The sequence below is a fragment of the Athene noctua genome, chromosome 28 (assembly GCF_965140245.1).
Source record: "Athene noctua chromosome 28, bAthNoc1.hap1.1, whole genome shotgun sequence".
NCBI lineage: Eukaryota > Metazoa > Chordata > Aves > Strigiformes > Strigidae > Athene > Athene noctua.
Genome location: NC_134064.1, coordinates 4,396,747 through 4,413,834, shown reverse-complemented (window position 1 = coordinate 4,413,834; position 17,088 = coordinate 4,396,747). Strand labels below are relative to the sequence as shown.

At 49.2% G+C, this 17,088-nt stretch overlaps 1 protein-coding gene across 1 annotated transcript; it reads right to left on the bottom strand.

Moving 5' to 3' along the window:
- Positions 1–14,223: 14,223 nt before the first annotated feature.
- NKX3-1 (NK3 homeobox 1) lies at positions 14,224–17,088 on the bottom strand. Its single transcript, XM_074928682.1, has 2 exons — positions 16,740–17,088; positions 14,224–14,740 (listed from the first exon to the last, which is right to left on the bottom strand). The coding sequence occupies exons 1-2, from the start codon at positions 17,086–17,088 to the stop codon at positions 14,343–14,345; spliced, it is 747 nt and encodes a 248-aa protein (XP_074784783.1). The 3' UTR covers positions 14,224–14,342.

Below are 17,088 nucleotides of genomic sequence, written 5' to 3'. Positions count from 1 at the left end.
AAAATCTTTCCATCAGAGATGGGCATAAACAGATGATAATTTTTGGGTCACTTTAATATTAAAAAGAGGCAAACTGTAGCATAATGTGGAAGGTGACAGCTTTCAGTGTGACTTCAGTAGCTAGGAGTCATACTCAGCAAGCGTTTCCCAGTGCATCATCCTCCTCTTCTGGCTGCTTTAGCATTTCCAACTTCATTTTAGCTCTTCTGGGAGAATTTATCTCCCATTTGGAGTAACCTGTGAGTAGCTGGGACACAAAGGCTGGACTTGCCCAGGGTTGGAGCGATTGGGAGGGTGGTTGCGACATCCCTGGTCATTTTGGTCACCAGCCAGAAAAATGTGAGCATGTCCTGAGTTTTGAGCACATAAATAATTATCAACCAGGTTTTCTTAGGAACTTGCTCTGCCTTAAGCTGTGGGTGGGTGAGGAGCACTTTGTATGTTTATAGAGCTCTTTAACAGATTACCCCAGGTATCTGATAAAACCAGACTTCCCATTTTGCAGCTGGGACTGTGCCCAGTTGGTCTAATAATTGCAGAGGTCTCATATGTTTTAAAATGTTTCCTGCTGTGCGTAATGCTGGAGCCCCGGGTGAAAGCCCCTTCACCAGAGCCCCTCCTCATCTCTTCTAGGTTTGCATTTGAAAGTTTTGCTGCGAGTCTGAAGTTTTATTTTAACCTGGTATGTGAAACATGTACTGCTGCTTTGTCTGCAACAAACGCACATATTATTTAAGGGGGAGGATGAGTGACTTTGCAGTTTTCTTTTTTTTTTTTTTGCCTGCCTTGGAATTTAATGTGTTTCCTTAAATGTATATTTAACAATGCAGGAGTTCACTTGTGAAATGCTGCTACAGTTGTATCACTGGAGCTCAAGGAAATAAAATATTCTGATTTTTGTCCTTTTGGGCTCACGGCTGTGGTTTTCCTTAGCTGTGTAGTTGGTTATGGAGCTCCAGCTGGGGCTGAGCAGCAGGAGGGTGTCATGGCTCTGCCTGGTGGCAGCTGGGCAGGCTCATCTCTGGAGGAATGGTGCCTTCTAGTGTTGCCTGAACACTTGGCAGGCTCAGCACCTCGTCATCTGAGTCAGATAAAGCCCTTAGTCATCACACTGGAAGAAGAAAATACTTCTGGGAGGGGTTTTGCAGCCTGGCAGGAGCTGACATCTGTATCATGGGCTCGCACTCCTCTAGGAGCCGCTGAAGAGTTTTGAAACAGAGTCCTCTTGGCAGTGAACTGGCTTCTGAGATTTCCAAAGCAAACCCACAGACCGTGGCTTGTTCAGCAGCAAAGGAAATTCCCAAATTGGAATTTTTTTACCCCCCCTGGAAGACAGTGCATGGGGTGAAGGCCCTGGGGAAGCTGCTTGTTTGCTGAGGTTTCAGTAATATTTGCTGCATAATTTGTAGGGGAAAAACCCAGAAGATATTAAGCTGCTTTAGATCTTACCTTCACCTTCAATAAAAAGGAAAAAGACACATTCATTAGTACGGTTTCTGCAGGGCTCTGGTGCTGGGGGAGGAATGCTTCCCTTAAAGCTGGGCTGAGCAGCACCGGGTTAGGTGGGATTACTGAGCTGGCCTAGAGCCTGCGACTAACCTGTGCCCAGGGCAAATGAGACCCTCAGGGCTTGGCCAAGGTGGGCTCTAAAGCAAAAAAGTGCTTTTCAACCATGAAAACTCCAGCGTGGAGCAACCATTTCAGCTCTGGGTGGAGAAGGTTTCTGGCCCCGAGGTGGCTCCGTGCAGGGCTTTTGGTTTCTGGCTTTGTGTCTGACACGGGTAGCTTTGCTCTGGTCTGTTCAGGATCAGAAATCAACTGTTTTATTTGCCCTCTTGGCAGCTGCTGCGGGAGTTTGGGGTGTCTGCAAGCAGAGAGGCATCGCTGTGGGCTGGGGTGACCGTGCTGTGGGGTGGGGAGAGCCCCAGCAGCCTGTTCTGCAGCACAGACTTTGCTGAAGCGGGGACATGTGCATAAGCAGAAGGAGTTCCTCACGTCTTCTGGTGGTGTGGGGGCTTTTTGGGGGCCAAAGTTTGCTCTATCCAAAGTCTACCATATCTTATTTCTAAATTTGACTCTTTCCAACATTGTCTGGAGGGTCTGGGGTTCTTACAGGTCCTTTTCCTCCTTTTCCCTCCAATGAACCTGGGCAGAACTGCGTGATCCTTGTTCCCAATCTAGCATGAAACCAAAGTTGTCTTAAAAGAAACATTTCAGCTTGCCAAGCACTGTGCATCTCTGATTTAAAAAGGAGATTCTGAGACTCCTTGGGGTAAATCTCCAGCCTTAAAAACTCGGGGCTGGGTCTGAAGGATTATTTTGAGAGCAGCCTCGTGTAGTTTTGACAAGGGGTTCCAGCATGATTTGTTTCCTATCAGTTTGGTTTAGAAAACGGCAGGTTTGGAAGAGATGCTGGTCCCCCGGGTATGCGCCTTCCAGTGATGCAGGAGGCGTTGATGTCAGTCTGTTCCTGGTGCTGCAGTTAAGAGATGCACCTAAAATCCTGAACATGAACTTTTTTTGGGGTGCAGCCAGCCAGCAGCTCTGTCCCAGCCCCTCCTGGGCTGGCAAAGGGCAGCTCAGTTGGGAATAATAATGATAATTAGCAGGATTTAGCAGCAAACACCTACCTGGGGAGTTGGAGCTGGCTGCAAAGGGAAGCAGAAGAAAGATGCTGCTGTCCTTGGTCCACCCCAAAGGAAAAAGGACTTTCCCCTTTTCACCTATTTCTCTTTTTCTTTTCCTTGTTTGGTTTGGGGTTTTTTTGGTTTTTTTTGTTACTCTCAGTGAAAAATCAGGAAGGAGCAAGGCTCTGTTGATGTGCTGGGGTGGAGAGCAGGCTGCCTCGCCTGGCTGATGAACTTAAGAGACGAGATCAAAAGATAAAAGTGCTATTTATGCTCAGAAAAATGTTTTTGACAGGTTTATATTTCTGTTTGCATTGTAGAGTAAATATTTAAAACCGCCCCCTTCCCCCTGTGTAGTAGATGTGTGTAGTCCTGAAAGGTGAGGCAGGTAACACACTTCATACATACCTCTAAAACACTAAAAACTGTGTCTGTATGAAAGCTGGTGAGGACACTTAACATTTCTCCTTATCGTAGTCACCATTCAGCTCCGTCTTATTCCCAGTAATTCCCCAAGAAGTGAGAAATGCCCCTAATACAGGAGGGAATATAATTTTACAGCTAAATTGCTGATAACACCTATTCCCATCCATCCATATCTTCCCCATTAGACCCAGGAGGACTAAGGGATTTTTAACCCTGAATTACTCAGGGTTGTCAAAGCTCGGAGTTAAATCTACTCAAATAAAGGAAAAACACCCTGGAAAAAAACCAAAAACCTGTGAAAAGAGACTCTGTGCCCCTGCAAGATGCCCTGGGAGAAGCTTTCCTTGCCTGCCCGAGAGGGAGATGTGGCTGCAGCCCTTCGGCCCCGACATCCTTGAAGGCTTCAGGCTGCTCTCTCTCCATTTTCCTGCTGAGTAATTTAAATTTTTCTTATGTTTACTCTGGTTTTGGTTTGTCTAAAAGTCGTCTGACTTCATCAAATGTTTATTTTGTGCCGCGTCCTACTGGTGCTGCAAATAATAATGCGACGATGTGGCTGGTTATGGCGGGAAATAAAGAGATATTGTTTGTTAGGGAGCGTGAGGTGGCTGCAGAGCTGGGAATGCCTGGGCTCAGCCCCAGTTTTCCCAGCAGTAAAAGGCTGTGGTCAGGAGAAGGGGATGATTTGTCCCTGGATGGAAAGGCTGGCTGATGTTATTAGAAAGGCTGAAGGACGTCTGCTAAATGTCACGTCGATGCTTCTCTCTTCTCCATCCCTTGTGCTTTAAACCTCTGGCATCTCCTTTTCCAAGGAGGAAAAGGACCTTGTTGGTGGCCGTTAAGTGGGAATTGGGAATTCCTGCAGCCGAGCAGGACGGGACACGGGGGGCACACGGGTACCAAGAGCTGCAGCGGGAAGCAGCAGAGCAAGCAAAGCCCAAGGGCATCGCCCCGGCTCCTCCGTCACATCCAAACTTTTGGGACAACTTCCCAGGAGGAGGAATGAGCTGCTGGAGGTGCCACCCGTAGGCATGTGGCACTTGCCAAGAACAGTGACACTGATGTCCCCATCTCCCTCGGGGCTGGGTGGCGTTTTGCCCTGGGAACGCATCCGATTTTCTAATTGACACTAATGGTTTCTTTGGCACTAGTACAGGTTATTGTGTAAATATCTTTTGAAGGTATTTTAAAAATTATTTATCCAGTAGACCATAGCAACTCCTCAAACTTACAGGATGTCCTGCAGTGAGGATCTATAGGGGGGGGTGTTCGTTTCGCTCTGCTCAGCACTTGAGCGTATGTTGAAGTCTTGTGTTGGTACCAACAAATAAATTCCTTTCTGCTGTGCAGTCCCTGTTTTATAAACTTCCCAACTGGTATTATTCCTCGGGGTCTGTAAGTATACAAGACAAGCAGAAGAGAGGAAAAAAAATTAAGTACAACTGCAATATCTCAACGCTTGTGTGGGTGAAAGGAAAAAATAGTAACCGAGGGGTTTGCCAGAGGGTGGAAGGTTCACCCTGAGCATCACTGGTGAGTAGAGCGGGATGCAGGGGGAAAATGCTCCCTGGGAGACGTGTGTGGTGGTGATGGTGATGGCCACGTCCCCGGGATAGTGTCTGAGGATGCTGTCAGGGGGGAACCTTCTGTCAGAGACGTTGGGGACAGCGATGGGTGCAAGGGCTACGTGCCCCGTGGGATGCAGGTGCTCTCCCCTGTGCACCCAAAGCCCCGGCGTTTGGATTTTTATTTAAGTCACTTCATTAATCCAGGATCTAGGCTGTGTTTGTTCACCGCATATGATTATTATCTTTGTTTCTCTTCAAATATTGTTTCTGCTTTAAAGAGTAATGAACATAAAGGCAAATATCTCACCTTTTCCCTCTTGAAATTTCATTAAGCTGCGTGTTTACCTTGGATGACAAGATGCAGCCCACAGAATGAAAGATTTTCCGGCCTCACCTTAACCCGCTATCTTATTCTGCCACAACTGTCCACAAAGGGAATAAAAACATTTTTATTTATCCACAAGATTTAATTCCTTTTAAAAGACAAGGGATCCATTTGTAGAACAGGTAAGTGTTTTCCGCGGAGCTCTGCAGGTGTAAAGCTGTTGTGAAGTGTTGCAGTGTGACCAAACCCCAGCTGGGGATGGCTGGGGAGGAGTTGAATGTAAATCCAGCCCCAAATAGTGACAGGTTTGGGCCATGAGCCTTTTGGTCCTGGAATTAAGCAGGTCCCCTCCTCCCAATATGCACTATACATCCCCAGTGCAGCATCTTCACCTTTGTTTCACTTACTGCCTGTTTTACTGCCATCACAAAGGCCCCAATATCAGTAGTTTTGGTGGGAGGAGAAAAGCCAGGCTTTCCCCCTGTTTTCACCTGCTGCAGTTTGCACAGCAGAAGTGTGTTTGTTGCTGTCTGGAGGTAACTGAACTCTCCCCAAACTCTCAAAGATGCGGGTCTGAGACGCCCAGCCCAGCCCAGCCACAACCACTGATCAATCCAATCCTCCAAGTGCATTAATCACCTTCATTTAAATCATTCTATTATTTTATTTGCTTTAAAGCTTTTCCCCCTGCGATGTTTTTAGCGAGTGGTACGAGAAGAGTGCAGCGATCGGTGCCCCCAGGGCCGCCTTGCAAAGGAGATGAACAGTCTCCTGGTGAAAGAGAGTGTGGTAGATAAATACCGCAGTAATTCCTCGGTTCACCAACGCAAACAGAGGATGAGGAGGTGGATGTGCCATCGGCACACAGCAAAAAGCTGCTCAGCAGGGAGGGGTGAAATATTGGTCGTTTGCTAAATGATGCCCAGAGGTTGTTTGGGCTGGGAATGGGAAGGTTGTGGAGAGCAAAGGGTGACCCCGTCTCTTGCCAGCTGCAAAAGCTGGGTGAAAGTTGAGTAGGTCTTGGTGTCACAAATAAAATTAGTTCCTTGGTCCCTCTTCTGAAGCCTGAGAGCTCCAGACCCTGGCTGAGATGATGCCCTGGTACTCTGTTTGCTGTCTGGTGTCCAGGTGTGGGGCTACCTTGAGTCTTGCAAAGGCATCTTGAAGTCTCCCCAGGTCCTGCTCCAGGATTTTTGCCCCAAAATTCTCCATTTGTCCATTAGTTGGCATGAAAAACCTCCAATGTCTCCACATGGCCTGTGGGGATGGGGACAAAGCCTGGCTCTGGGAAGTTTTGCTGCTGGCCTTAGAGGTGACCAGCCTTGCTAACGTTAGGCTGAGCAGCTGGCTCTTGAATTGAGATGGGAAATGACCTGAATCATTCTGGATTTGGCACCTCTTCATGCTCATGTCATCAAATACATCATGTTTTTGGGGAGCAGGGAACTGAGCCCCATGGTGGTTTTATATGGATGCTCAAGGCTTCCTGGGAACCTGCCGCAGGAGCAGAGCAGGATCAGTGCTGGCCTGTGAGCTTGTCTCCATTCCTCCTTTTTTAAAGGGCAAAAGGTCACCTTTTAGGGGGGAGCACAGTCAATGCAGGTAGCAGCTCACTGGGGAACAGCATGGATACCCAGACTAAACCACTGGTATTTGGGAAAAACTCAGTTTCATCATGGAAACTTGCCTGGGAGCTGAGCGAGCTGCATCCCCCTGCCTCGTACGTGACAATACCTCGCAGCAAACAAACCCGATAGACTCTGGCAGAGCTCCCGGCCGCTGCAGCGCTCAGAGTCTAGAAAAAGGATTAATATTATCTAGCTGGTACAAAGGGAACCCACGGTCTTGCTTCAGACCCGGCTGGGGGGGAACCATCTGCACATGTTTGAGGGGAACATTTGGTGTTTGCTGCAGCCTCGGGGCTGCTCGGTCCTCCGGCAGCCCCGTGCCTGGGCTGGGGAGGGAGCTTTGCCCTGGCCCCGACTGAGCAGCACAGCCGCTGGGACGCTGTTTGTAAAGCATTTGCTCATCCTTCTGCAGAGGAAGTTATTCTGGGTGTACCCCAGAGTTCCTCCGTCCTGTGTAAACCCTGCAAATCTCCACCCCAGAAGCCCCGGCCCTGCCATCCCCCATGAGAAAGTGGCTCCAAATGAATAATCGCTTCACTAGAGCTCAACCGGTGCGTTTTCCCAGTTAACCCAGCCATTTATTCGCAGGGGAGTGGCGAGGAGCCCTGGGTGCCCCCACCCAAGCTCTGTTTGCAGAGAGACTTGTGCTAATCCCTCTGCTTTCCGGTGCGGCGCGAGCAGGACCCCGTTGTGCCGCCTGGGCTGGGCAATTCACCGGTGGAAAAGTACCGTGGGAAGCTTTGCTGAAGAGCCAATATCCCTCCTTTTGCCTCCTTGGTAACAGGCTCTTCAGGACAGGGTCCCTTTCTCCTTCTCTGCCCTGGTCCAGCCTTGCCAGGCTCGGGCGATCCAAACTGTTGGACACAGAGGATGTAAAAATAAACTGCGTTGGAAACTCAGTCTTAAAAGCTGGGAATATCTCTCTGGGAGGCTCAGGCTGGGCAGCCAAGGCTGGATGAGGGTGTGCATGGCCAAGGGGACACTGGCCTCGCTCTGAGGTTATACCACCTCATGTCTGAAAAAAACTGCTTTTCTGGAAATCTGCTTGCCCCGAAAGGTTCTGGATGAAAAGAAGAGCTGGGGAGACTGTTCATGGCAGATACCTCTTGGAAACTCAAACCCTAGTGCTGGAAAGAGCCCTAAGTGGGAACAAAATCTGGCAAAACCACCAGCTACAGCGCTGTGAGCATCCTCCCTCACTGACTCTGCAGAGATTCCCCCCCCTGCTCCGGCACCATCCAGTGGGAATGTCACGCTGCAGCTGGAGCCTCCCTCATGGCCTTGCCCTCCCCAACAGCCTTCAGAGCAGAGGGAAAAGCCAACTCCCCCATGCAGCACGCCTGGAGCCAGAGCCCAGATGCTTCAGCTCCCTTCCGTGCCCCTCAACCTCCCCCCAGACCTGGAAAGGGCATCCAGGGGGTCCACGATGAGGCGGCGGCGAGGTGGCCACAGGTGGCTGTCGTGGATGAAAGTATTAACACGGTAATGATTTAGCAGGAAATCTAGATTTATTAATAACTAACAGCACTTGATCATTACAAAATAATTCAGAAAATGTTATAAACATAACGCCTTATTTACAGATTCTAAGATGACACGATTCACACCAACTTAATTTATGATATCTTAAATCCATACGTATGTACACGCACATACACGAACACAAAACGTACAAACACAGAGACAAAAGTATTTGGATCCGGCAGAATGAGATTAGAAGTATTTGGATCCAGTAGAATGAAGTATGTACCCACACACACCAGTCAGCAGAGCAAGTGGGCGAAAGAGAAGCGAGCTCCAAGGAAAATCTCCCTCCTCTCAAGTTTAGAGCAAATACTCCCAAGGCCTTGGCATTCCTCAACGGTTGATAATTGAGACTCAAGCGGGTTGACTTCACCCCGGCCTTCCCTCAGCTCTGGCAGCAGAAACACCTTAAGGGTTTTGATCCCTGAGAGGCTCCCAGCTCCGGGGAGATGCTGGTCACAGGCCACTGCGATCCAGGAGAGCTCAAAGGGTCTCCCTGGTGGTCCCAGTTTATGGGGTCCAAGCTAACTGACTTTTCTCAGACCCCTTTTGCTCACGCCCAGGTCGAACAATTAAGTATTCTGGTGCCTTCCAGCGCTTGCACAAGAACTCGATGAATGTGCAGCTCTGTTATCGTTCCCGTTCGACCCCGTCGCAGGCAGAGGTGTGCCAGGCCGGTGGGAGGGGATGGGCTGCTATAACCATTTCTGAGCAATCTGGAGGGCAGGAGCCAGGCTCCTTAAGGGAAGGGGCACCTTAACGTTATGTCCCTACACCTACACCTCGAGGGAGGTGGGTGGGATCACACCCTGCACCAAGCAGCCCAACAGAGCCAAGGGGAGGGGGAGAATTGCGCCACCACAGTGACACATGTGCCCCTCTTACCCCCCTCAAATCTCCTATTTTGGGCTGGGGGATAAAGCAACGAGCCTGAGTCCATCTGCTCAGACACCCAGTACCTGGATCCAAAAGTCTTTTTCTTTGCCCCGTTTCCTTTTTCTCCCAAGACCAGAGCATTTCAACACAAAACCCACCCATACATGCTTCGCTCCTGACTCCTTTTCCTGTAAAAATGCTTGTCTTATCTCTTGACTTTCCCTTCTGTGAGTGGAGCACCATAAATTACCACAGGCAGACGGCTTTGGAAGCACTTCCAGGGCTATTTCTCTCCTCCTTCAGCTGCTCTTAATAAATGGTGCCCAGACCATAACAGAAGAAAGAGGAGGAATGTGCCTTGGATTTTTGTGAGAGGCAGCGAAGGAGTTTCCCATGGGAACGCCAATCTGCAAAGCTGCGTTTTGCCACATCTCCAAAGTACTACTTTTTTTTTTCAGGTTTTTTTCTGCCCTTTTCTTTCCCCATCCACTGTCCATCACGGTGAAAATCTGCCCTGATGACTGTGCCACTTGGCTTCTCCCTGCCCCCCCCCCTTTGGCATCGCTGCTGCCAGGATGGCTCCAGGTGGGAGGAAGCACCAAGTGGTCCAGCACCTCGACACGGCCGTGGGGCTCCCGGCCTAGAAAGAGATGGAGTGTACCTGTGGATCTGCAATAGGAACAGTAAATATTGAAAATCCTCACGGATTTTTATGTTTTATGGCTTAGCTTGCTTCTCTCCTTGGGAAGCATCCACACATCCCAAAAGACACATCCTAGTGCTCGTTGATGAAAGGTTTTTTGCAACCGGTACCAAAACTGGGGGGAAACACTGGTCTGCTGCAGCCTGGCACTTTGGGTGTCTTTGCATTTTCCATCCCCCGTTTAGCTCCATGTAGCGAACTTGTTCCCACTGCTCTGGTTTGCAAATGTTGTGTAGGTCAAGTTGAAGATTTTTCTTGGCTCCAGTCCTGCGAGTCCTTGCCAAGTATGTGGTTTATTGCATGCAAATGTTAGTCAACAGTTACATTATCCAAAGGCAGCCTTTTTTCTTTTTTTTTTTTTTTTTCTTTTTTAGCTTTAAATAAATGATTTGGCACAAACAAGTGTAAATGTTATGTCAGCATTAGACACTATTTAATCTTGATGGATGTGTTAGCGGCGGAGCGTGACACTAATTGACAGACATTAAATTATGCTTTCTGTTTCTAGTTGGGTACAAACAGAAGTTCTGCTTCGTTAAGGCTGATTAAAACTCCGCATATCCACAGTTAGGGTGGGATTTTTCTATTCTGTATTAATCAAGGGGATATTTATCACCGGGAAAGCCTGCCATGTCGGTCCCCTTGTTGTGATTAATGCTTTAACACTCTCGGATGATTTGGTTATCCAAACGGCACAGCCCTTTTATTTATTTTTTGTCCTCGTGCTTTGGAAAAAAAGAGAAAAAAAAAAAAAAGGAAAAACCAACTGGAAGTCTATCTTCTGCCCGTAAAGAAACCGCTTGGGGGTTGCAGAGAAAAGGGTTGGGAGGGCAGCACTCGCCACAGGGGTGAGTCAGCCAAGATGTTTCTCCACGGCAGAGCCCACGAAGGAGCCCGAGCTGCTGCCTGCATCCCTGCCTCCACACAGCACCCACGTCAGAGCCAGAACCTGCTTTGGCAGATGCCCCCGCTGTAAAAAACCTGCACTTCACCGTGCGTGTGTTGCAGCGAACTTTGGCGTGCAGCAGCTTTTTGGCCTGGGTTATGGAGATCCCGTAAGCAGGACGATGCTGCTGGCAGGATCAGTGCAGGGGGAGGAGAGCCGACTGGTCCTGGCTGCAGGAGCTGCTGCTTGTCACCACCAGTGACAAACGGTCACCCACGGACGGGAGCTTGCTGTTCCCTTCCACGACGTTGCTGGGTGAAGGTGGTGGAGCCTGGCGAGCTGCATCTGCCCGAGGATTTGGCTGCTGAGGATCCAGCACCAGCCTCCTAAGGCAACAGGAGCTCCCTGAGATCTCATTTTGCCATCTTAATGCCTGCTTTGGCTTTTTTTTTTTTTAGATTTATTTTTTATTTTAAAGCTACTGAAATACAAAATTAAGCTGGGATTAATGGTATTTCAGTTCATTTGCCATTTGGGAAAAGTTGCTGCTGCCAAGAGCAGAGGCGAGGGAGGGTGTGTAGGGGCAGGCTGGGACCCAAGGTCAGTCCCTCTCCGCCTCTGTACAAGGGGGGAAACGCTCACGCCGACAGCTCCCAGGATGAATTCTTCTTCTTAAGGTCCTGTGGAGCCCGACGCTGCCCCTGATTGTGCCGATGTGCTTGTAGGACTGGAAATCAGGGGCAGAAATAAAAGCTGGGACCAGTGATTGTAACACAAAACCGTGGAGACCATTGGGATTGTGTTTAAATTGTGGGATTACGAGTAATTTGGGGGTGAGAAAGAAAGAACTTTGCTATGTAAACTCCTACTTTTGGGCAATAGTCACCTGTTTCATGCTCATCAGATGGTAAATGGGATTAGAGGATGCTCAGTGGTGCTCTGTACCTGGCTGGGTGAGTGGTGGAGCAGCATTGGGTGTGGAGTACCTAGAAATAGTGGGGAGCGATGATTTACCACCTGCAAAACCTCGTGAGCTGGTGCTGGTGACAATTCTTTGCACAAAACTCACGCGAGTGCAGCATCTGCACCAGTCCTCGTGAGACACCGGTGCTGGTGGGGCAGCCGTGGTCATACGTGGCAGGAACAGGGATTAAAAGAAAATCCGAACCCAGAGCAAAAACCCACAGAGGCAGCTTGTTTTTAATAAAGACTCTGCGCTCTTTATTCCAAAGGACAATGCACATCAGATAAAACGGTATCCAAAAGTACGTACAAAAATAGCGACTATTTGCACTGGATTTGCTTTATACCTGCCAAGTTAAGTATGAGCGCTCAGGTGTTGAAGCAACAAGATGTTTCGGTGGTTGTAAACCGTCAGCAGGCAAACAAAAGCAGCTGTGACACAAAGATTTTCTCAGAGGAGCATCGCACCCATCCCTGCTGCTCTTCCGCTGCCTGTGCAGAGGACACACACCGTGATCCCTGTTCAGGGGCAGCTCCGGGATGCTCAGAGCTGCTAATCCAGAATATTTAGTGCAAATATTGTGTCTCTGCATTGATTTAAGCAGCGTCCCGAGGGTCGGGCTGAGCCCGTGGGATTTCAGCAGGACTTTCTCCCCATGGAGCTGTCATCAGGAAGGGTGCGTACCCTGCGGGGGCTTGGCCTTGAAGCCATAAGGGTTTGGTTTTTTTTGGTTTTTTTTTTTTGTTCCAAGCAGCAGATAAGCAAAGTGCAAAGTGGATAAGCGGAAGGACTTGGCTTTGAAACATATTGCGACAGCGCAGGGGACTGAGCAGCAGCTGTGGGAGAACGGGCTGGGGGATACGCAGCATCCCAGAGCAGGGGCTGGAGGAAAAATGTTATCTCAAGGTATTAGGGGTTACTTTCAGATAATTAGAAAGCAACTGATTGTCCTCCAGATTGAGCAAGCAGCAAGAGAAAACCAGAATCTACCACAAAGGGTTTCAGTTTGCACGTCCTCCTCTCCCTGTCCTCCCTTCCGCTGATTTTTTTCTTCATCCACGTACCCTCAGCAGCTTCGTCTTCGCTGTGAGCTGGCAAGATCTGGCTCTGTTGGCAAGGCGAAAGATCAGTTTCCAAATAATCTTGTTAAACGAATCTAAGCAGTTTCTTAGCATTATTTAATTGTCTGCTTTTCCCTGCTGCAGGAGGGAATCGGACCACTGTGCTTTTTAATTCTCTTTCAGAAAGAACAGGCACCACAGGAACATTTCTAGAGGTTCACAGGGAAGAAACCTCCTTGTAACTTTTGTTTCGGAAGATTAAATTTGTTCCAGCACAGCTATGCCGATTTACACTAGCTGAGAAAAAGCAGCTTATATATTTCCTCTCTTGGAAATTTAATTCATTTCTACACTTTGTCCCACGGACTTAGTGGCATCTAAAGTTTTAAGACTGATTAGTTGAAAAAAAAAAAACCAAAACAAAAAACAACAACAAAACCCCTTTGCTACTCTGCTAGTGCAAATAGTTGTCATCTCACTAAAAAAAAAAAAAGTGATTTTTTTAGTAAAGCTGTCATCCTCTTGCTGCCCTGATGCCTCGGCGCTGGGAACTGGACTGGTTTCCCTCGCAAACAGGGATTTTGCTGCTTTCAAAGCTGACGGGAGTGTTGAACACTTTGAGCTGCTGCTATTTTAAACAGCTTATATGGGAATGTTCAAACAGCCTCAACACCCGGATATGCAAAACTCATCTGTCATTGCACCATTGTCCGTGTTCCCGAGGCTTTCTGCTTTGGCTGTTGGGGCAGCGGCAGCGGCGGTTGGCATCTCCGCCGTCGAGGGACGGGTTTGGGAGGGGGGAGGCTGGCGCAGCTCCAGCCCTCGCTCCGATCCCAGCAAACCTGGTCCCCAGCTGCAGCTCCGCGGCCGTCGGGCGCTGCGGGTTCCTGTCCCTCGCGGCAGAAAGGGCTGGAATTCTCCCCAAAAGCCTGGGTAGAGGCTGCGGTGCTGCCCGACGGCCCACAGAAATCTTGAGGGGCTCTGAGTCCCCTCTGGCACCATCAGCAATCAGGGTGTCAGTGACAGAAATGCAAATTTTTTTTCCTTTATTTTTTTTTTTAAGCCTAATTTTTAGATCATACAACAACAGGTGGCCCAAGTGGCCAGCTGGTGCCAGCCCAGGAGCAGCAGTTTGCTTTTTGCTCACTGAATCTCAGCAAATCTTGGGGGGCTCTGAGTCCCCTCTGGCACCATCAGCAATTAGGGTGTCAGTGACCGAAATGCAAATTTTTTTTTCTTTAATTTTTTTTCAAGCCTAATTTTTAGATCATACAGCAACAGGTGGCCCAAGTGGCCGAGCTGAGGCCATACTGGTGCCAGCCCAGAATCAGCAGTTTGCTTTTTGCCCTCTGGATCACAGCAAGGATAAAGGTTTCGGGGGGAGGGGGGTGCACAGGAGATTTAGGAGGGGCAGAGAGGGGTGATTGCTGTCTCCAGGCCTGGCCCATCCCTTTCTGTCCCTGAAAGAGCCTGCAATATTTTACAGCTGCAGATAGACCCCAGAGCAGCGCTACCAAGCATGCTGAATTACAGGCTTTTAAAATCTTAGTGTTTTTTTTTTTTCTTTTTTAAGGATTTTAATTTATTTTTTTTCTTACTGTTGGTGATGAGAGAGGCTTGTGCGGCAATTAGGAGATGCTGATCATTGCTGCGGATGGGGTCTCCCTCCCCTAATTAGCACTAGAAAGAGCGACGCAGTATTAAAAAAAAAAAAAAAAAAGAGAGAAAAGGATGCTTTCTGCCTAAAAAAGCATTTACCACCAGGAGGGACTCCAGCCGTTCAAGTAGTAGAGGTAAGGCAGGTGCTGCCAGCCCGCCCGCAGTGCCAGCAGCGACGCTCCGGGCAGCGCAGCCGCTTTCTGCCCGGGCAGGCGCGTGTCCAGTCCGCTGATTTCGGAAGCGACCTGTTTCCTCTTGGTTTTGTATCTCCTGTTCTGGAACCAGATTTTCACCTGGGTCTCGGTGAGCTGGAGGTTTTTGGCCAGGTGGGCTCGCTCGGGGGCCGACAGGTATTTTTGGTGGCTGAATTTACGCTCCAGTTCGATGACCTGGGTGTGGGAGAAAGCCGCCCGCGAGCGCTTCGCCTGCTTGGGGGGGCACTGGGTGATGGGCAGGTGTTGAAGGGGGGGGTCACACTCGGACAGGTAGGCATCTGCAGGAGGAAAGAACTGAGAATTACCCACTTGGAAATTGCCCAAACCACTTGCTTTTTCCCTCTCGGAGAGCAAAATATTCAGATTAACTTGGAAATATTTTCATTTAATGGAGTGAACGCTGTCTTAAAGCCATATAAAGGAGTTTTTTCTTCCTAAATCACGCTTCCTTAATTCATACAAGGATGCATTCAATACAAACACACATTCAAGGGACTAAAATATTACAGAAAGGGCTATTTTGCACTGCTGGTGGAGGTCTGCCTAAAACCTCAAGATACTTGTCGTGACGTACATTGAGATTTTTATTGCAGAATTCATTCTGTTTGGCACTTCTTTGAAACATCCTCTCTGCTGTGCCTATGGGAAAATCCTGATGCCCGAAAACCCCGGGTTTATACCCTCAAGCTACAGAGGATAGCTCAGAAATGGGAAATTGGTGCAGCTAGAAAAATATTACTTAAATATGAATATAGACTGCAGTTAGAAAATATTGAAAATAAAGTAATTCCTCTCATTTCTCTTTCACGACTCCAGGGCAATGCCAAGAAATTTTGGGGCAGATTTTTAAACCTTCAGGCCTGGCATTACAGATATAGCTGCAGACCTGGCCTCGGATCACAGGTCTGAAGCAGCATCTCAGCGTTTCCCTCCGACTTCTCTCTCGTGGCACAGTTGTGTCGCCTGAGCTGTGCCTGACCCAGGAAGGTGCTGAGCTCCCTGGGGAGTGTCACCTATAACTGTTCAAACTTCTCAAGTCAATTTATTCATGCCAGTCAGTTCCTTTTTGTGTGTTACCCACCTTGGGATGAAATAGGGCAATTTTTTTTATTTTTTATTTTTTTTTAAACCTTTAGCTATTTCTCAGTATATTTTCTTATGATGTGAACATAATGCTCAGGACAGAAACAACGGGCTTAACTCCCAGCTTGTGTAAATCGTGGTTGTCCCACTGCAATCCCTGCAGCTGTGCTGATTTACACCAGCCACTTTCTGAGAGATTTGGGACGGTTTTTAATGATTTTCCTAATAATCAGCCCGGTGGTTGTTTCTGAACTTGCTTTTATGTCGAAGCTTCTTTTAATAGAGTTGAAACATAAAGCCAAAATTCCCCTGGCAAGGGCTCTCTTAGCAAGCAAGAGCTGGTCACTAGAGAGTTCAAAATTGCTTTTTTGGCTGTTGCAGCTCAGCCCAGGACGGTTTGGGTAAGGAGAGGCTGAATGTCCCCCCCACACACACACACAGACCCAGCCGTGCTTGTGCTGCTGCAACGTGAGAGGCACCAGCCAAAAAAATTTCCTTCTGAGTGTGATTTTCAGTATGTTGCGTCTGCAGTGGAACCTGATGGGCTGCAGGGAGTTCAGCAATCGCGGGCTGCGAGGGGATGCTGCGCCAAGAGGAGCGGCATCGGTAGGGATAAACCGTGCGAGGCACAGCGGTGCAGGCGGGAGCACACGGTGAAATCAGGGCTGAGCAGGCGGGGGAGCTGAACCCTGCTGCAAACTGCATAAATTCAACACGGGGATTTTTCAAAATATCCCCGGACCGGAGGCACCGATGAGCTCGGCTGCGGCGGCATCGCCGCGCTGACGGCCGAAGGATTGGCCCAGGCTGCCTGTCTGAGCTGGCAGCCCTAAGGTCCTCCCCTTGCTGGAGACCTGTGTTAAAAGGGAACTTTATTTCCCAAGATATTGCAGAAATCCATCGACTGTTTGTTTTTTTGTTTGGGTTTTGGTTTTTTTTTTAATGGTGTTTTAGGCAGATTCAGTCCTTTGAGTTATTTGAGGCGCCTGGTGAAAGGTTTACATGCAGTTGCTATTTCTCTTACTTTCCCACTGCTAAACACAGATACTCCCTGGTATTTAAAACACGGGCTATTTGGCTCTGGGGTGCTTGAGGCAGCCCAGTCTGGATCCTGCCCCTTGGCTGACCCAAGCATAGACATTGCTGCTCCATTCCCCCGCCAGCGGGCTCAGCCAGGAGCTTCCACCCCCTTACCTGTGTCCGCCTCGTGGGGTGTCCCTCGGCCTTGGGATGCTCCTGGGGAACGAGGGCTCCTGGGGGGGTGCACTGGGGCAGCCCCCAGGGCCGAGCTGCCCTTGCTCCCCTCCACCGGGGTCACCCCAGGCTCCCCGTCCTCCGGGCTGCCAAACCCTCCGCTCTTGCCCCGCTCCGGCCGCGCTCCCCGCTCTGCCCCATCCCAGAGGATGTCTTGGATGAGGAATGATGTCCGGGGCCTGGAGGAGATGGGCCTGCTCTGCTGGGCTGCTGTTGGGGTCCAGCTCATCCCTGCTGGGGTGCTGCTGGGTGATCTCGCCTTCCTTGCGTGGAGCACCCCGGCACTCAT